The sequence below is a fragment of the Bufo gargarizans genome, chromosome 2 (genome assembly GCF_014858855.1).
Source record: "Bufo gargarizans isolate SCDJY-AF-19 chromosome 2, ASM1485885v1, whole genome shotgun sequence".
In the NCBI taxonomy this organism is placed as follows: Eukaryota; Metazoa; Chordata; class Amphibia; order Anura; family Bufonidae; genus Bufo; species Bufo gargarizans.
Genome location: NC_058081.1, coordinates 150,122,046 through 150,143,575, shown reverse-complemented (window position 1 = coordinate 150,143,575; position 21,530 = coordinate 150,122,046). Strand labels below are relative to the sequence as shown.

The window sequence follows — 21,530 nt, the reverse complement described above, 5'->3', positions numbered from 1 at the left end:
GGCATCAGCCTCAGGGAAAGAACTGCGCATCGCGAGATTACGGCAATCTATCGTTGATAAAAGGAGGAGACATAGGCGGTGCTGGGCTCCTTCACAGGCGGGTGTGGCTGGGCACAAGTAAGGTTCGTACAGCCCCTTGGACACATTTAACACTCATTTACATATCTATAAAATCCTTTTTTAAAGAAATTAAAACCACACAGCCCTATAGGACACATATATTGCGGACATGCTAGCGGCGATCTAGCCGTGCATGTCCGCAGGTCTATAGCCCCAAACCTGGTGACAGAATCCCTTTAAGGCCTCATGGATAACAGGTTGTCATGGATAACAGGTTAAGGCCTCTTTCACACGCGCGTTGCGGGAAAACGTGCGGGTGCGTTGCGGGAACATGCACGATTTTTCCGCGCGAGTGCAAAACATTGTAATGCGTTTTGCACTCGTGTGGGAAAAATCGGCATGTTTGGTACCCGAACTTCTTCACAGAAGTTCGGGCTTGGGATCGGTGTTCTGTAGATTGTATTATTTTTCCTTATAACGTGGTTATAAGGGAAAATAATAGCATTCTGAATACAGAATGCATAGTAAAATAGCGCTGGGGGGGGGGTTAAATTTTTTTAAAAATAATTTAACTCACCTTAATCCACTTGATCGCGCAGACGGCATCTCTTCTGTCTTCTTTCTTTGCTGTGTGCAGGAACAGGACTTGTAGTGACATCACTCCGGTCATCACATGGTCCATCACATGATCCATCACCATGGTAAAAGATCATGTGATGACCGGAGTGACGTCACCACAGGTCCTGTTGCTGCACAGAGCACAGAAGACAGACAGAAGAGATGCCGGCTGCGCAATCTAGTGGATTAAGGTGAGTTTTATTATTATTATTATTTTTAACCCCTCCAGCACTATTTTACTATGCATTCTGTATTAAGAATGCTATTATTTTCCCTTATAACCATGTTATAAGGGAAAATAATAATGATCCAACCCGATCATCACCTAGCAAGTGTGCGTGAAAATCGCACTGCATCAGCACTTGCTTGCGATTTTCACGCAACCCCATTCATTTCTATGGGGCCTGCGTGACGTGAAAAACAATATAGAGCATGCTGCAATTTTCACGCAACGCACAATTGATGCATGAAAATCACCGCTCATGTGAACAGCCCCTTAGAAATGAATGGGTCGGGATTCAGTGCGGGTGCAATGCGTTCAACTAGCCCATGTGAAAGGGGCCTAATGGTGGTGGTTTGGGGCCTACTGTAAATCCTACTGACAGGTTCCCTTTAACAGGAAGACAACCCACAGGGCAATTTGTCTGACACCAGGTCCATTCTATAGTTCCAGTGAGAATGTTGACATGTTGTATAACCTGCCTCTGTGTATTGACTTGTGACCGTTAACTCCACACTCTGTATCCTACAGGCACAGTTTTCACACATTGGTGCGTCCCTTCATGCAAGGACTCCTTACATCTATCGAGTTCCTGATGATGCAAGACTTTTGGTGTTAATTGCAAACTTACTTTTTGGGATTTTCCCACAGATATTAGCTCATCGCTGTATAAACCAGCCAGAATTTTTTGTAAGGATAAAACCAGTGGCCAAATCTAACTGAAGTGTACTATGTTTTTTTATTGCACAAGGTTCTTGCAGATTTTTTAAGCCACTACCCAATATAATGTGATTTGGTCTGGTTGACACTATTTAAACCTTGCCTTATAGCAAGATGACTAGACAGTGGGATCACGTGTATGTAAATGTCTCATGTTTTATGATGAATTGGTTGTACATTTCTGATGCTTTTGTGTACATAGTGAGCAACTCCTGAAAAAGCTTTATGCAAACGTGCTGAAACAGCATGAAAATTCTCTTCAACATAAAGGCATTCTCTGGGACTTGAATAATTATGGTATACGCCAGGGATGCTCAACCTGCAGTCCTTCAGCTGTTCTAAAACTATATCTCCCACCATGCCCCAGCTGTAGGCTGTCAGGGCATGCTGGGAGTTGTAGTTTTGCAACAGCTGGAGGACGGCAGTTGGCCATCCCTGGTCTAGGCCAAACACATTTGTGTCTACAGGTAATATCCCTTTAAAGATCCATGGTGCTCCTTACTTATTCATGCACAGTAACTAGTTCATACATGTGGCTGTGCCTGGTAGTGCAGCTTAGTCATTCACAATTCAATGCAACCCATCTGGAGTACCAGGAACAGTCGCCTGTACAGAGGAAACAATGAAGGGGACAGGCTGTGTGAAAGAAATCAATTAAAGGGGTTTTCCAGGAGTACAATACTGATGACCTATCATCAGATCAGTGGAGATCTGACATGTGGCACCCTCATCACCTATGACTGCCTCACAGCATACTAAGCACAGTGCTGTACATTAGACAGTGACTGTGCTTGGTACTGCAGCCCAGACCTATTCACTTGAATGGGGTTGAGCTGCACATAGGCAATGTGACCAATGTACAGTGACATCATTGGCCTAGGAAGATGCTGTAGTGCTCACTGGAGCGCCTTGCCATCTTGAAACAGCTGATTGGGAGAGGTTTGGGGAGTCTGACACCTGCCAATCTGATATTGATGTCCTATCCTAAAGATAGATCATAAATATTTTACCTCTGGAAACCTCTTTAATTCTACCATTCTTCCTATCCTTAAGATTGCTTTGATCCTTAATGTCATATTACGGTAAATATATTGTCTACTGTACATTCTCTTGACAAGAAGAATGAACCCCAGCCAGCCATCCAACAACTCTTGGACCGTCAAAAAAGGCAGACAATAAGGAAGCATATCTGATGTTCAGATACCCATCTCCAACTTTGACTGCCATCATTTTGGTTGGCTGGTATGCTCCTGTATGCTTTATACTATAAGACCCCTCTGTATGTGCATGCTGTATGCCACTTTATTGCAATCTTATCCTTTTAAATTGGAGCACTTCAGCCCCTTCATTGTGCTAACTGCCAAGGGTCCTGGGTTTCGGTCTCCCACTGATTAAACACTGCGGGCCTATACTAAGCATAGGATTAAAAATATGAATCCCCTCTTATACAGTACATGTACTCATATGCATTACAATGCAATGCCAGAGACAGATCATGTCTATTCAGTCTGATACAAGTAACCGATACCATTATCATACATGAGACCTATGACAAGTCAGGAACTCTTTTTTTTTTTGCATCTTTATTACTGAACCATAATGGACCTTCTCCTGTCATTAACACTTCCATCAATATAATATATGCTTCAAACACAATTATTATTTGTAATTATAACTAACGCAAATGTTTACATAAGTTTTCTTTTAATAACTGTTACATACATTGTAAATTAACTTGTGTGACCTGTCCTTCTTCATAATCTTGAACCATAATTTCCAACATACATCAGGAGTGTTCATTTTGTAAAAACAGCAATACAACAATTTACGAGATGTGTTTCAACTACCAACACTGGAAAGGCCAAAGATGCATAAGAGGAGAACAAATGTAAAGAAAATGTTTTTCACGAAAAACTGCAATAAAATAAATAAAATCTATTATCACAATAGCGACATTATTGTTCACAAGAAAATACATTCTGGAATGGCTAATCATTAGTAAATACAACTGCTAGCTTGGTAGATAAGAATTCCATCTTCTACTGAAATTTCTACATTGCCAGGTAAGTGTATAATGTAATGACACAAACTATACATCAAGAAAGGCTACTCCTTCCGGTCTGCCTTATAATCTCCTCTCCCACCCTCCTTGTGGAATCCTTTGCTTTTGTGAGGATTGCGGCACATGAACAGAACAGCTGAGTTGATGAAATCACATGTAGCAAAGTGAGTGGCTGTCAGTGATCCTAATAGGAATCATGTGAAGTATATTCTTACCAAGTAAACCAGGCACAGCATAAAGCACCTCTCGAGTTATCATTACCATATTAGAAGGGTTGTTACTCTTAACCTCTGTGAGTCTCCTGGTGTCAAAGCTGAGGCTGGAAGGAGCTGTCAAAGGTAACCCTTTCATTAGCTTTTATTGCGCAGGGGGACATAATGAACACAATCCACTGTAAAATACCCACTGATATCTGCAGCTGTCCATTGCAGCTGTAGAGCAGTGTTTCTCAAATCTGATTCTCAAGCATTCCCAAGAGCTTACGTATTAAGGATTTCTCACAGAGGGAACATTATAATGCACTGGCAGTAATGAAATAAGTGCACTTGAGGAATGGAGTTGAGAAACGCTGCTGTAGAGGTGAGATGGGTGTGGTTGTTGCCTCTAAACATAGAATGGCGTTCTGCCCTAACAGGTCATTTTATAAGCTGCTCTTGATACAAGACAACTGCTTTAACATTAAGGCTTATTGCAAACGTACGTGTGTGCTCTGTGTCCGTATTGCGGACCGCATTTGCGGATCTGCAATACACGGGCACTGTTCCGTGTGCATTCCGTATCACGGATGTGGACTCATTCACTTTGATGGGTCCGCAAATCCGGAGATGCAGGATGGTGCGGAACGGAAGCACAGAACGGAACCCTCCGGAAGCATTACGGAGTGCTTCCGTGGGGTTTCGTCCCATACTTCCGTTCCGCAAAAAGATAGAACACATCCTATCTTTTTTCGGAATGACCAGATCGCGGACCCATTAAAGTGAATGGGTCTGCGATCAGCTGCGGCTGCCCCACGATGGGTGTTTGTGCATTGCGGCCCGCAGCACGGCCACAGGGCGCACACGTTCGTGTGCAAGAGGCCTAAAAAAGAGATGCCCAGTTTATTCAGATGTTTGCAACTTAATGCACTGTATACTGTATTTGTTTTAATTAAAGTTAAATAGGTATAACCGGTCTGTAATATTGATGGCTTATACTTAGGATAGATAGGGCAACAGGCTTTTCTTATGCTATAACCTTTAAAGATTTAATAGAGAATGGTGCAGCTAGAAAATTTCTAAATCACTTCACATAAAAACATGCCTGGATCCACCTACAGGTGAAACTCAAAAAATTTGAATATCGTGCAAAAGTTCATTTATTTCAGTAATGCAACTAAAATTAGAATATTATGAAAAGGTTCAATATTCTAGGCTCAAAGTGTCACACTCCAGTCAGCTAATTAATCCATACCCCTTGAGCGAAGGGCACCTGAGATTGTGACTTTGGGGTTTTCATAAGCTGTAAGCCATAATCATCCAAATTATAACAAATAAAGGCCTGAAATATCTCGCTTTGCATGTAATGAGTATATCTCATATATTAGTTTCACCTTTTAACCACTTCAGCCCCCCTAGCTTAAACCCCCTTAATGACCAGACCACTTTTTACAATTCTGAACTACACTACTTTCGCGGTTTATTGCTCGGTCATACAACTTACCACCCAAATGAATTTTACCTCCTTTTCTTCTCACTAATAGAGCTTTCATTTGGTGGTATTTCATTGCTGCTGACATTTTAACTTTTTTTATATTAATCGAAATTTAACTACATTTTTGCAAAAAAATGACATTTTTCACTTTCTGTTGTAAAATTTTTCAATTAAAACTACATTTTTATATAAATTTTTCACAAAATGTATTGTTCTACATGTCTTTGATAAAAAAAATGCAATAAGTGTATATTTATTGGCTTGGGTAAAAGTTATAGCGTTTACAAACTATGGTGCAAAAATGTGAATTTACGCACTTTGACTTTCTGAGCAACTGTCATGTTTCCTGAGGTTCTACAATGCCCAGACAGTAGAAACATCCCACAAATGACCCCATTTCGGAAAGTAGACACCCTAAGGTATTCGCTGATGGACATAGTGAGTTCATGGAAGTTTTTTTTTTTTGTCACAAGTTAGCGGAAAATGATTATTTATTTATTTTTCTTACAAAGTCTCATATTCCACTAACTTGTGACAAAAAATTAAATTTTACATGAACTCACCATACCCCTCACGGAATACCTTGGGGTGTCTTCTTTCCAAAATGGGGTCACTTGTGGGGTATTTATACTGCCCTGGCATTTTAGGGGACCTAAAGCGTGAGAAGTAGTTTGGAATCCAAATGCATAAAAAATGCCCTGTGAAATCCTAAAGGTATCTTTAGAATTTGGGCCCCTTTGCGCACCTAGGCTGCAAAAAAGTGTCACACATGTGGTATCGCCGTACTCAGGAGAAGTAGGGCAATGTGTTTTGTGGTGTATTTTTACATATACCCATGCTGGGTGAGAGAAATATCTCTGTAAAAGACAACTTTTCCCATTTTTTTATACAAAGTTGTCATTTTACAGAGATAATTCTCTCACCCAGCATGGGTATATGTAAAAATACACCCCAAAACACATTGCCCAACTTCTTCTGAGTACGGCAATACCACATGTGTGACACTTTTTTGCAGCCTAGGTGCGCAAAGGGGCCCAAATTCCAATGAGTACCTTTTAGGAGGGCATTTTTAGGCATTTGGATTCCAGACTTCTTCTCACGCTTTAGGGCCCCTAAAATGCCAGGGCAGTATAAATACCCCACATGTGACCCCATTTTGGAAAGAAGACACCCCAAGGTATTCCGTGAGGGGCATGGCGAGTTCCAAGAATATATATTTTTTTTTTTGGCACAATTAGCTGAAAATGATTTTGTAAGAGAAAAAAATAAAAAAAAAATTTTTTCCGCTAACTTGTGTAAAAAAAAAAAAAAAAATATTCTAGGAACTCGCCATGCCCCTCACAGAATACCTTGGGGTGTCTTCTTTCCAAAATGGGGTCACTTATGGGGTATTTATACCGCCCTGGCATTTTAGGGTCCCTAAAGCGTGAGAAGAAGTCTGAAATATAAATGTCTAAAAAATTTTATGCAGTTGGATTCCGTGAGGCGTATGGTGAGTTCATGTGAGATTTTATTTTTTGTCACAAGTTAATGGAATATGAGACTTTGTAAGAAAAAACAAAAAACTATTTTCGCTAACTTGTGCCAAAAAAATAAAAAATCTTCTATGAACTCGCCATGCCCCTCAAAAGTGATCTTTATAGCGCCGCAGCGATTTTACGTTGTTTTTGCAGTGATCAGGAGAAAAAAAATCTGGCACTGCGGTGGGGCGGACTGAACGCAAGTGTGCGCACAAGATCAGGCCTGATCGGGCGAACACTGTGTTTTTTGTAGAGCCTATAGAACATGTCCTATTCTTGTCCGCAATTGCGGACAAGAAAAGGCATTTTCTATATAGTTCTGGCAATGTGCGGATCCGCAAAATGCGGAAAGCACATTGCCAGTGTCCGTGTTTTGCAGATCCGCGGTGTCCGTGTTTGCGGATCCGCAGAACACATACGGACGTCTGAATGGAGCCTTACAGGGGGGTGATCAATGACAGGGGGGTGATCAGGGGATAATAAGGGGTTAATAAGTGACGGGGGAGGGGTAGTGTAGTGTGGTGCTTGGTGCTACTTATTACAGAGCTGCCTGTGTCCTCCGGTGGTCGATCCAAGCAAAAGGGACCACCAGAGGACCAGGTAGCAGGTATATCAGACGCTGTTAACAAAACAGCGTCCGATATAGCTTTCAAGGGTTAAAAAAAAAAATCACATCTACAGCCTGCCAGCGAATGATCGCCACTGGCAGGCTGTAGATGAACTTGTTTACCTTGCGCTCCTGTGAGCGCGCGTTCACAGGAAATCTCGCGTCTCGCGAGATGACGCGCCGGCGCGTCAAAGAGGAATAACCCGGCCGCCTACAGGACGCAATCCTGCGTTAGGCGGTCGGTTGGCGGTTAAGTTGCATTACTGAAATAAATTAACTTTGCACGATATTCTAATTTGTTTCATCTGTAAAAAAAGGAGTAAAGTCATGGCAACTAGGGGTCTCACTTCCACCTAAATTGCAGGCAATTGCCTGTTGTCAGGCAAGATCCATCGCTAGTAACAGAAACTCAGAAGACTGCTCACAGGAAGTGGGGGTGTCAAAGCTTGCTGGGTTCATGAGCCTGATAAAATAACTGCTTCTTTACAACTTATGAACATCACACCTCTCTGTAAGTGTAATTTATCCCTCCTTATCTGTTCTGTGAGCTCCAAAGCTGTAAACAAACATACTGGGAAGTAAGGGAAAGGATGTCACAGCATACAGTCCTGGGAATTTTCAATATAAGGGATACACCCCCTGCTTGTGAGAGAAATGCATCTAGCTGTGGAGCTGAAAAGGGGATGTCAGGCTGAAAAAAACATTAGGGAAGCCCAAACATAGAATGGAGTTACAGTCTGTATTATAGTCAAGAGCTGCATTCACTATTTTGCTGATTTATTGGAAACTAGCAACAAGCTTGTTGTCAGCCACCCCCACCGAATTGGGAGGTCACTGCATAGATGGCATTATCTGCAAGTGCAGGAGCTGTCGCTCACATTCTATTTCCATTACTATATAGCTGGTCCAAATGGTAGACAATGGAGACAGCACACTGATCCATTAGTATCTTAATTAGTCCTAAGTGAGTACAGCCGTAAGCTATTTCTCCCAACACCTCAACTAAATATGCATGTTTTCTCAATGAGAAGAAAAGAACAAGCCACTGCCAGAAAAGTCTTCCTTTCCCTTGACATTTTTAGTTGGAAGCAAGCAGTAACACCCCAATGGCTGGTTGGTCTCTCCGGCCGAGGTTCATCTTGTGTGTTATGGGAACCTTAATACACTGGCATGCTATTTTATGTCACAGGGTCCATTCACACATCTGCAATTTTTTTCCGTATCCATTCCGGATTTTGCGGACCTATTCATTTTCAATGGGGCTGGAACGGATGCTATGTGCTGTCCGCATCCACATTTCCGGATCCGCAATTCCGTCCCTGAAAAAAATAGAACATGTCCTATTCTTGACCGCAATTGCGGACAAGAAAAGGCATTTTCTATTATAGTGACGGCAATGTGCGGTCCGCAAATTGCGAAACGCACATTGCCGGTGTCCGTGTTTTGCGGATCTGCAATTTGCGGACTGCAAAACACCTACGGACGTGTGAATGGACCTTTAACAGAACTGGCTATTCAAAAGTCGGCTATTTCACATTTACTTACTCCGCAACCTCAGAATGCTTCTGGATTTCACAAACGGAAATACATATAAAAGTAAATCACGAGCTAGCTAAATAGTATTGACGGCATATAAGAATTTAGCAAACATTCTGTTTAATTAAATTCCCTTTCGCTTTCCTTCTCGAATATGAAGGTTTTTTCTTTACAGTTAATGCAAATATTCCTGTCAACAATAATCTGTACTAAGAACTTGGTATCTGACATTTATGGTGGTGAGCAAGAAAGATACACTGATCTACCCATTATGCCCTGGCAAAGTTACCAGTATTTGCAGGCCTTGCCTATAAAGAATGTCAGCTGAAAATCGCATGACAAAATCCATAGCTATAAATATCTTGTTGAGATCTGGATATTTATCAATGTGTTGTACAGTTTTGTTGCAGTATTATAATACATGTAAGTCAATTCACTTATTTTTTTATTAGAAAGAATTATATTGAAATCTGTGAAGACATAAAGTTATCTAATTAAAGGGCAATATCATGCAACTGAATAAGGGCTTGTTTACACGACCGTATGTGTTCAGTTTCCGTATTGCGGATCCGCAATACACGGACACTGTTCCGGACCCATTCACTCCAGAGATGCGAAATAGAAGCACGGAACGGAACGCTATGGAAGCACTACGGAGTGCTTCCATGGGGTTCCGTTACGTACTTTCATTCTGCAAAAAGATAGAACTTGCTCTATCTTTTTACGGAACGGAAGGATGCGGACCCATTCAAGTTAAATGGGTCTGGATCCATCCCGGAGCCTGCTCGAACGTTCTCTGTGCATTGGGGACCACAAATTGCGGTGCCCAACGCACGAAACGGAACACATACGTTCATGTGAACAAGCCCTAATGGAAATTAGGCCCCTTGGAGGAGAAACACTTCTGATGCCAGCAAACACAACAAACAGGAACGTGATATCATGTATACAAACTGACAAATTTCTTGGTGGCAACAATTAAATGTGTTGAGCCATATCAAATCCAAGACTACTAAACTGCGAAATATGGACCTCTTCTCACAGTATGCTGCACTTAGTTAAGTCTGAAAAAAAAAAGAAAGCAAAATGTCAATTTCACATCATTCACAACAGAAAACTCTATGGGGGGAATGTATCATTAGGAGAATAATTGAAGTCAGTTTTGCTTCAGTCTGTGTTGGAGTACTTTGTGCCACATTTATCAAATGTTGCATGTTATTTGATAAATTTGGCTTGTCCTTAAACCTAACACTTCTGTCTAGAGAAGCTACTCCAGTTTTCCTACTCCACCCTGCGCCACCAATGATAATTACCCCTTAATACAGGAGGCGGGTACTGGCAGATCAGCGGCAGTTAACCCCTCAGATCCCGCACCTGAGGGGTTAACTGCCGCTGATCGCAGCTCCCTGTCAGGGGCAGGGTGCCGAGAATGCGATTCTGCTGCCGGAATCCGCTTCCTGTATTATGTGTTAAAGTCTGGACAAGGGTTGGGCGATATACCGGTATCACGATATACTGCGGTATTAAAAAAACTGCGATATGGTGATATCGCTGTTTCCTAAATACTGCGGTATTTTGTGACGTCATAGAAACGGTCATGTGCGCTAACCGCTTCTAAATCTGCGACCGCCCGCCCCAGCATGAACCGATACTGGACATTTGCAGAGTACTTGTACTCATGCAAATGTCCCCCGATACCTGCTGGCTGCTTGCGGCGGTGCTCTTAGCAGTTCAGCCGGCGTGGGGGAAGGAATTCTGTGACTTGCATTCCCGGCACCCGACCTCTGACAGGATGCTGTGATCCGCGCAATTAACCCCTCAGGTGTGGCACCTGAGGGGTTAATTGGGCGGATCACAGCGTCCTCTCAGAGGTTGGGTGCTGGGAATGTTCTTCAGTCTCTGCATTGGTGGCAGTGGGCAGTGCGCCCCCCCCCCCTTCCCAGTATTAATCATTGGAGGCCACAGGGTCGTCCCCCCATCATTGGTGGCAGTGGACACCAATCGGAGTCCTAGCAGTGTAATGCTGGGGCTCTGATCGGTTACCATGGCAGCCAGGACGCTACTGAAGTCTTGGCTGCCATGGTATGTTAGTGAGCAGCATTATACTCACGTGCGCCGTGGCCGCCGGGCGCTCCTTCTTCTCATAGGTCTGTGCGGCGCATTGCTAATGCTATAAGCATTAGCAATGCGCCGCACAGACAGAAGGATCGCCCGGCAGCCATGGTGCACGTGAGTATAATGCTGCTCACTAACATACCATGGCAGCCAGGACTGCAGTAGCGTGACTCCTGGCTGCCATGGTAACCGATTGGAGCCCCAGCACTACACTGCTGGGACTCCGATCGGAACTGCCCACTGCCACCAATGATGGGAGGGGAACCCTGTGGCCACTGCCACCAATTATTAATACTGGGGGGGGGGGGGGGGGGGGGGGGTTGAGTTACCAGAGGGGGCTGATAAGAGGGAGAGGCTGGGAGGCGGCCGAGGGGCTGATCAGAGGCTGAGGGGCTGATCAGAGGCTGGATGGCAGTTTTTTGGACTTTTGGTTGGTCAGTGGTCACAAAATAAATGTGTTATTTATTTAATTGTTATAATTGGTATCGGTAATTGGTATTGGTGAGTACTTAAATAAGAGTATCGGTACTCGTACTCGGTCTAAAAAAAAATGGTATCGGGACATCCCTACTATAAACCACTCGTTCTGGTACAGAATTAACTCTGTAATGTTTTTGTTGTTACTAGAAGTCAATCGACTAGTTACAGATACCCGAAATGGTGAAAAATGACATATAAAAGTATAACAATTAACGTCTCCTTGTGGCTGCCTGGCTGCCCCCATACAGTATAACGCCTCCTTGTGGCTGCCCCATACAGTGTAACGTCTCCTTGTGGCTGCCCCCATACAGTATAATGTCTCCTTGTGGCCCCAAGTGTTTTTTTCTTCTAAATCGGCATTTATCGCGATATATATCGTTATCGCGATAAATTTCTTAATATTGTTATCGTGGGAATATTTTTGATATCGTCCAACCCTAGTCTGGACCCATATAAAGTAGTCTTTAAGTATTAGGCTACACAGAGCGGCGCCCAGAGATGTCCCAACACTTACTATTATTCCTGGGCGCCGCTCCGTTTGCCTGCTGTGCCCCATTACTGTCTCCTCTCCTGCTCCATATGCCAATTACTATCGGCGCAATGGGGAGGAGACATCAGCTTCTCTAGTGGGCGTTCATTTTCCCTGGCTGTAGCGCTGTCCAATCGCAGCGCAGGGAGAAGGAACGCCCATTAGAGAAGCTGATGTCTCCTCCCCATTGCTTCGATAGTAATTGGCATATGGAGCAGGAAAGGAGACAGTAATGAGGCACAGCGGGCGAACGGAGCGGCGCCCAGGAATAATAGTAAGTGCTGGGACATCTCTGGGCGCCGCTCTGTGTAGGAAAAGTCCTATCATTGGTGGCGCAGTGCGCCCGCCCCTCCTCCGCCCCTCTCTCCATTCATTGGTGGCAGCGGCAGCACAGGGGGAGGGAGAGACTGCTTCCTTCTCCCCTGTGCTGCTGAGGGAACATGAGTGTGCTGACAGCAGCGCTCTCATGTTCAGAGATACTAGACTGCGCAGCAGCGCAACCCAGTATCGAAAAAATAGAAATTATCGATTGGGTATCGAAATTTCGATACCCGCAACAACCCTACTCATAACTAAATATAGTTTTCCTCTCACATATGTTAAAGCATTTGTAAGCTTTCTGTGTTGTGTAGGGATGAAAAATGTAGTTAACCATGTGAACAATTTAGAAGCTTATTGGTTTAGAAAATATAAAAAAGCTATATATACTATTTTTTATAATTTAAAGGTACATTTCCATCAGAAAGGGGTATTTTGTGAACTGAATATTCATAAAAATGTTTAGAATTTTTTACTGTTCTTAATTTCGACACTACTTCACCATTGAAAATTAAATACAAAACATGGTTCTTCAGTAGCAGTCAGTACAGAGAGATAAAAACTCCTTCATAGATAGGCAATACATTATCACTTTACTGCTGCTGTGAGGGGAAGAAGTTATTCAAAGGGTAATCCTCATTATACTAGTAGGTGTAGAACTAGGATCTCAGTATGACAGATCTATTGTTCTCTTGATAGACCTAGATAAAGATGTCCACAGAACAGAATGTGTGATGCTCTAATGGACTCACTCAGAGAAGACAGGTGCAAGTAAGGCGGGGAGCACTGGGCACTTGCAGCACACTCTCTGCCCCTGGGCACTAGCGATAGGTAATTTGCATATCTTTAAAACTACATTTTTGGCACTTTGGAGGCTCTGAAAAACTAAACCTCTTTCACACTTGCGTTGTCCGGATCCGGCGTGTACTCCACTTGCCAGAATTACACGCCGGATCCGGAAAAACGCAAGTGTACTGAAAGCATTTGAAGACGGATCCGTCTTCATAATGCTTTCAGTGTTACTATGGCAGCCAGGACGCTATTAAAGTCCTGGTTGCCATAGTAGGAGCGGGGGAGCGGTATACTTACTGTCCGTGCGGCTCCCGGGGTGCTCCAGAATGACGTCAGAGCGCCCCATGCGCATGGATGACGTGCCATGTGATCACGTGATCCATGCGCTTGGGGCGCCCTGACGTCACTCTGGAGCGCCCCGGGAGCCGCACGGACGGTAAGTATGCTGCTCCCCCGCTCCCCACTACACTTTACCATGGCTGCCAGGACTTTAGCGTCCCGGCAGCCATGGTAACCATTCAGAAAAAGCTAAACGTCGGATCCGGCAATGCGCCGAAACGACGTTTAGCTTAAGGCCGGATCCGGATCAATGCCTTTCAATGGGCATTAATTCCGGATCCGGCCTTGCGGCAAGTCTTCAGGATTTTTGGCCGGAGCAAAAAGCGCAGCATGCTGCGGTATTTTCTCCGCCCAAAAAACCTTCCGTTTCGGAACTGAAGACATCCTGATGCATCCTGAACGGATTTCACTCCATTCAGAATGCATTAGGATAAAACTGATCAGGATTCTTCCGGCATAGAGCCCCGACGACGGAACTCTATGCCGGAAGAAAAGAACGCAAGTGTGAAAGAGCCCTAAACCCGGGTGCAATCAGTGTTATGGATCTGCCTCCCACAGAGCTTTATAATCCGTTTAAAACATGGTATGTAGGTGACAGACTCCCTTTAAAGGCAAACAAGCAACTCCAATATCTATGCCAGCTACCCAATACTGTTTGCTGGTAGGAATGTATGACAAGCTGTAGTCAACAGCAAATATATAATACTAATACATAATAATTGGTTAAATTGTCTTGTTTACAGGGTAATTTCCAAATCCAACTACTTAATGCACAGACTATGAGGACATTTTATGCACACACACGGCTTTTCAAGTTAAATAGTATAATTTACATACACATATAATATAGGAACAGATGAAATACTCCGTTTTTATAGAGATTTACTACAGGATGTACAGTATTACAACTCTAGTAAACGAGATGTGTGCAGTGCCTCGGTTAACACGGGTAATTGACTGTATGCTCACCAAATCTTGCCTGTGTGCCACTAGATTTATAATTTCTCTTTAGCGTCTGTGCATTTCTTACGGCCTCCAACTCTTGCATATACATTCTGCAAGAAAATCACAAAACACCTTGTATCAAACCTTTTGTTCAAGCGGACAACGTTTTGGTGTACTTTGCATGCTGGATACAGGGCGAGGCCAAAAATACATTACATTTACAGTTAGTTAGACAGCCAACTTCACACAACAAGGATCCATTATGATTTATACTTCTGCGAGTTTTAATGTAGATTGTATGGAAACAGTAGAAAGATGGAATAGAGCTCATAGGGTACGTTTATAAAGAACAGCTTTATACATCTGACTATGGGATCCACTGTAACATTTAAAAACTGGCCTTATACATGGCCTCCAATAAATATGGAAGCTTGGATAGCAGACAGGGCCGGTAGTCCATAGACCGCTCCCAGAGAAATTGGCAGAATCTGCTGAAATTTGTCTAGTCACTCTAGGCTTCCAATCTCTGGAACCAATCAGTAACTAAAATATACTACATTGGAGGTTGTATAACAGCATAATTTGGCCTTCAGAATAAAGTGTGAGACCAAAATAATACTATTGCTTGCCCTAAGTCATGGACAGTAATAAAAAAGTATTTTCTTTACAACAGCTGCATACAATTGTAGTTATGACCCATCAGTTCTGTCTATATAGCTGAAGCCTGAATACTTCAAAATTATAAATGCATGAGGACCGAGATAATTCATGTCAATAAAATGAAATGCGTACTGGTAAATAACGGCTGTATGAAAATGGCTTCATATAATAGAGAAGATTTAAAAGGAGATAATTGTAAAAGGCAGAACTGAGGTCATAAGTGCTCCTCCAGGCTGATTACCAAGTAACATATCTTGAGGCAAAACACCATTGTTGTGATGATTACCAAGTAACACATCATGAGGCAAAACACCATTGTTGTGCGGTAAAAAAACCTCCAAAAAAAAAAGATCAATAGTTGATGACATAGAAATGATTTTATGATAGAGGGTACACAAAACAGTAAATCTGGCCATACACTCCAGATTTTGGTTTGCCCAAAAAAGTTGATTTGAAACCATTTTCTGTCATCCATCAGCAACTTTTGTTGTTTTGTCCAAAAATAATCTGTAACTTATTGCCTTGTTTTAGAAGATGAAAACTGTCTGAAATCCCTAATGTATGGACGTCTCGGTACAGTGCTCAATCAAACTATCACAGATTGTTAGGAAAATGTTACTGTGGTTTGTAATTCACTGCCCATATGCCTTGTCTACAGTTTCTTACAGAAGCATTAGTTTACATTTCTGCCACTGAATGTACTTCCTCTCCTGTCTTTAATACTATTGTGTTACATTCTAGACATCTAAATGTTACCTGTATACTGACATTGATTTGATGACCTTTTTGTGAGCAAAGTAACTTTTTCACGTTTCCAGTCTTACTACAGCCCTGCCTGCTGCTGCCTGGCAATTGTCATAAAATAAGTGTGCATCCCATAGATTCTTGCAGCAGGCAGATAACTGACTGCTGTCATTTAATGGACTTTTTCTGAATGGAAACTGAAATCAAGTCATTTATTTCCATGATGTAATTTGCATTTTTATTTTATCTGAATCCCTGACCTAGCTTCATCGTTGTTACTTCAACTACAATTCCTTCTTTGTGCTCAGATTGACTTTGTTTTTCTACTACATAAGGTTATATAGGTAGTCACCCCAAGAGTTTCCTTCTTCGTATTCCAAACACATCTTTCCTGTCTTCATCTTTCAAGTTAAGGTTATTTCACCGCCACAACGATAAAAATAGCAAATATGTTCTAAGACAGAATTTTGTATCCCCTTCATCTCTATAAATGGGAACAGAGATCCCCCTGGTTTTCCCCCTGGATCCCCACAAATATTCAGATTAAAATAGATGGAACTGGAAGGCCTACACTTGCCTGGGATTGTAAATGTCGTTGTACATGGCATGCAGACTATGGAGGGACAGGCAATTCTTCACTAGTCAGTGGTATGATGTCCATAAGCCTGGTCCAGAAGGTACAAGCAATCATTTTTACTATGACTGCAGTTCATCGTGTGCTTGTGCTTTGTTACTTTCTGTATCCCGTGGATTAAGAATGCTATGTTTCCTAATAATCCATGTGTAACAAAATATTTAAAATCTGTGACTTCGATGGTGGCTCAGTGGACCGAGGACAATATCTGCATAGAGTTTGTATGTTCTCCCCGTGTTTGCAAGTGCCCAAAACAACTTGAATTTACAATAGGTGATAAACCCATAAACGGGTTGTCCAGCTATAACGGCTATTTTATCTAGGCCCTGAACAGTGCTATAGCCTAAATACAAAAGGTATTTGCCTTCTCCTTGCCACTATTCCAGGGCTGAGGGTCCGGTCTGGCTCCTTCCGGTCCCCAGGGTGTGCATGTCTGGACAGGGCCATGGCAATGATGTGCAACTTGGTGATATGTCAAATTTGAGGCCAGTAATTGTCTACAGTGGCACATGTGACACCCGTCTGGAATTTACAAGCTGGGGATCCCAAAGTAATATCAGATGATATTGTCTGTCTGCCTTTCTCCTATCTAGGGCAGCCAGTCAGTTCTGAGAGAAAGTCTAAATAGCTAAATATAGACCCAGAACAGAAAGCTAGATATAGCTAGAGCTCAATATAGTCTTGGTGTTGGAACAGAGCAGCAGGGAGCAAGTGAGTGACTTTTTTATATTGGGTACAGTGTGCCCTGACTGCAAATGTCAGGTGGGGTGTATTGAATTGTATCATGCCCAATCCTTTATTCTCTCTAGATATGCATATAATTCACTGACAGAGGTATCTGGCTTTGGCTTACTTCCTGCTCTGCACTGAGAACACCTGCATTCTCAGCAGAACCAAGTATGCATGTGTAGAGGGGTCAGGGGGGATAGCCATTCAACTGAAAACTAAGTTACGTGTATGGCAAGCTTTACACTTTGGCTCATGAACTGCTAGACTTGTTCCTTGTATTTAAGTTCCAAAGTTGATGCTCTTATGATAAGCATTATTCATAGTGTTGTTTTTGTTTCAGGCAGGTTTGTCTCTTCTGGCACTTGTTATGATGAGTGTGATAACAGCAGTTATTTTTATTATCAGCTATTCATTAAGTAGGGGTGCTGACCTAATAAATAATTGGATTTGTTCATGGAAATAGATTTTGCGGACAGACCGGTGCCTTTGCACCATACAAAAGAGGAGCGAGTCCACAGCCTTGTGGATAGACTATATTGAGCACTAGCTATATACAGCTTTCTGTTCTGGGGATCAATTTAGCTATTTAGACTTCTCTCTTAGAACCAATAGGCTGCGTTAGATAGAAGAAAGGCAGGCAGACAGACAATATAATCTGATCATACTTTCTCTATGTTAAGTGTCTTTCCTTTTAGATTAATAACCTGGTAAATCCACTGAAACAGAAATAACCATTTTATTCCTATATGATACACAGATGTCCATGTGACCATCTTCAACTAACTCTGCCTCTCTGAGAGCTAACTGCAACCAAAGCTGCTTCAGTGACTGTTAGGGGTCATTGGATTCCATTATCCCGCCCATACAAACCGAAGGTTTAAAGTCCAGGATCCGCCCCCCTAAATCATAACCTGCACGCCATCCCCTGAAGACGCCGTGATACGGCGAAACATGTAGGGATGCAGGTTTAGCTTTTAGTTCAGAATTGGAGAGGTAGTAGGGATCCCAGAGAGGAGACACACACAGCTAAATATACAGCTGGTATATAGGTAGAAGCCAAATAGGGCAACCACCTGAGAATTATCAGGTACCTCCCTAGAGGCTGTGTATTGGCAAAACCGATTCAATACAAAAGTGTAAACACAGAGTCCCACTCCAATCTCCGAGGAATTTTAATTGCGTTTGTTAAGAGTTTCCTGATATAGAACATTTCAATGAGTATCTAATAAAAAACCATGTTTTATGTAAACTAGTCAGAGAGGTATAAAGAGCCACGCTAAGGTCCAAGAGACCCTTGAACTTCTCCTGTTAGGGGTCTCGGCACCTAGACCCTCACTTATTAAAACCTCTGACATGTCACTGTGGCATATCAAAAGCTTTGTGAAAGGGAAGTTCCTCTTTAACAGTAGAAGACCATGTTTAGTCTCAAGTATATAGCCAGTCAAGTTCATGTGCTTACACCGTAACATCTGTCATAGGCCGAATGCACACGGCCGTGGAACACGGATGTGAGTGGTCTGTGGAATCCCGGCCTGGCATCCGGCTGAGAGCAGTAGCGCACTGCGTCATTAGTTGCTATCACGCCGTGCGCTTCATGCCGCTGCTGCACTACAGTAATACACTGGTATGATCTATACGAGTGTATTACTGTACTGCAGCGGTGACACGAAGCGCACGGTGTCATAGCATAAAATGACGCCGTGCGCTCCTGCTCTCAGCAGGATGCCAGGCCGGGATACCACAGACCACTCACATCCATGTTCCTCGGCTGTGTGCATTCGGCCATACGCTGCTGCTATACCATCCATAAAACATATGTAACCATACCCCGGAACTGCTTTTCTGCACATCTGATGCATTTTTTGTGTCATTATCCGCATCACCAGCCTCTGAACCACTCTTATTTTCTTCATCTTTGCTGTCCTTTTCTCCTTCGTCTCCTGAAGATTTCCGAGAAAGCTTGGATGGTTTCTGAAATGGTTATATAAGTGGAACAAATGTAAAAAGTGTTAAATAAGTGTTTCAGTATGCCTTACATACCATACAGTGTTAGGCCCCTTTCACACGAGCGAGTTTTCCGCGCGGCTGCAATGATTGACGTGAACGCACAGCACCCGCACTGAATCCTAACCCAATAATTTGAATAAGTCTGTGTACATGAGCGTTTTTTTTTTCACGCATCAGTTCTGTGTTGCGTGAAAAACTCTGCATGTTCTATATTCAGAATTTTTCACTCAGCCCTGGCCCCATAGAGGTGAATGGAGCTTCAGTGAAAAACGCACTGCATCCGTAAGCAAGTCCGGATGCAATGCGTTTTTCACTGATGGTTGCTAGATGTTGTTTGTAAACCTTCAGTTTTTATCACGCGTGTGAAAAACGCATCAAAATGCATTGTACCCACGCGGAAAAAATTGAACAACTGAACGCGATTGCAGACAAAACTTACTGAACTTGCTTGCAAAATGGAGCGAGTTTCACCGAGTGCACCCTAAACGCATCCGGAGCCAATCCGTATAGTTCGTGTGAAAGGGGCCTTAGGCTCTGTTCATATTTCTACTGGTGGCTGTGTACTGAGCCTAAGGCCTCTTGCACACGACCGTATGTATTTTGCGGTCTGCAAAAAATACAGATGACATCCACGTGCATTCCGTATTTTGAGGAACGGAGCAGCTGGCCCCTAATAGAACAGTACTATACTTGTCCGTAATGCGGACAAGAATAGGAAATGTTAAAAAATTTTGTGGAACGGAAATGGAATGCACACCGAGTACCTTCCATTTTTTTTTGCAGACCCATTGAAATGAATGGTTCCGTACAGTCCGCAAAAAAAATAATTAACGAACACGGAAGAAAAATACGATCGTGTGCAAGAGGCCTATGTGATCTTCTGGGGGCGATACATTGACGATATTTTGATCTTTTAAGACCTTTGTGCAGCATTTTAATTCTAATGATATAGGTCTTAGATTCACACACGAGATCCATGATCAATGTTTTGCCTTCCTTGACATCTATCTATATAACCAAGAAAAATGGGGAACTATGTACCGAGACGTATCGCAAGCCGACATCGACAAATAGTCTTTTGAGGTGGGACAGCTACCAAACCCCTAAAAAAGAGCATCCCTAAAGGAAAGTACCTGCGTATTAGAAGAAATATATGAAAGTCTAATGTTTATCAGTACATTACAGAAAATAATGAACTTTATCACAATATGCTAATTTTTTTAGAAGGACCTGTAGTCTTGTCCACCAAAGCATATCCTTAATCTAAGGGGATGTGCTAAAATAAAAAAATAAGTTATACTCAATGATTATACAATGTAAACACATTCGGATGCTTTATGCACCCAGGCCAATTAGGGAAAACTGATAAATCAATTAATACTGGCCCAAAAGTTCCAGTGTAGAGAACTGGACCGGCCAGACAGCCACAGATTGAGTACAAAATATGGAAAAAATCAATTAATTAAACACAGGCAAGCGAAAAAAGAGATGGTGTAAAAATAGGCCTACTCACTGTGTTTACAGGTTCAGTCAGAGAAAACAGGAGAAGGTGAGTCTCTCATTAATTCCGAGGGGGGGACTCGGACCGAAACCGATGAATCCATTCACATTCCTTTTGAAGGATTTTTCTGTCCCAGTCACCCCCGCGGGGAGACGGTGGTACCAACTGAAGTACAGAGAATCTCAAGCAATTGGCATCCCCGCCATGGCAATTGTTGACATGTGAAGCCACGGGTGTCAGGTTTTTCTTAACAATATCATTGATATGTTCACACACCCTTCTCCTGAGTTCCCTGACTGTTTTGCCTATGTAATCCATAGGGCAAGGGCACTGACAGATGTATATAGCCCCCCTGCTTCTGCAGTTGACAAAATCTCTCACCGCAAAGTTCTGTTTGGTTACGGAACACGTGATGACCTTAGCGGTCGATATATAATTGCATGCTTTACAGAAGCCGCAACGGTAGACACCTATTGGTTTGCGGTCTAGCCAGGTCCCTTTCCCTGCTGAAGGTGTAAAATGACTGTGTACAAGACGATCCTTTATACTCCTCCCTCTACCATAAGTAATTGCGGGGTGCTCAGTAAGGACGTCAGATAGGTCACAGTCCATCCGCAGGATAGGCCAGTATCTCCTCAGGACAGTCAAGACTTCATAATTAGCTACGTCAAAGGTGGAAATAATATGCATGGGTTGACGTTTGGT

At 42.8% G+C, this 21,530-nt stretch overlaps 2 protein-coding genes across 4 annotated transcripts in view; one reads left to right on the top strand and one right to left on the bottom strand.

The window, feature by feature from the left end:
* Positions 1–3,559, top strand: part of TM6SF1 (transmembrane 6 superfamily member 1) — a 72,079-nt gene extending 68,520 nt beyond the window's left edge. For all 3 annotated transcript variants that reach the window (XM_044283254.1, XM_044283253.1, XM_044283255.1), the window contains one exon: positions 1,430–3,559. In XM_044283254.1, the coding sequence (XP_044139189.1) occupies positions 1,430–1,621 (192 nt within the window). In that variant the 3' untranslated portion in view covers positions 1,622–3,559. The remainder of the gene's footprint in view (positions 1–1,429) is intronic.
* A 6,124-nt stretch (positions 3,560–9,683) lies between these two features.
* HDGFL3 (HDGF like 3) overlaps positions 9,684–21,530 on the bottom strand; it is a 54,379-nt gene continuing 42,532 nt past the window's right edge. The window contains exons 6-8 of the mRNA XM_044283252.1: positions 19,145–19,288; positions 14,575–14,660; positions 9,684–10,096 (exon numbers count right to left, since the gene is read on the bottom strand). Coding sequence (XP_044139187.1) covers positions 14,601–14,660; positions 19,145–19,288 — 204 coding nt within the window. The 3' untranslated portion in view covers positions 9,684–10,096; positions 14,575–14,600. The remainder of the gene's footprint in view (positions 10,097–14,574; positions 14,661–19,144; positions 19,289–21,530) is intronic.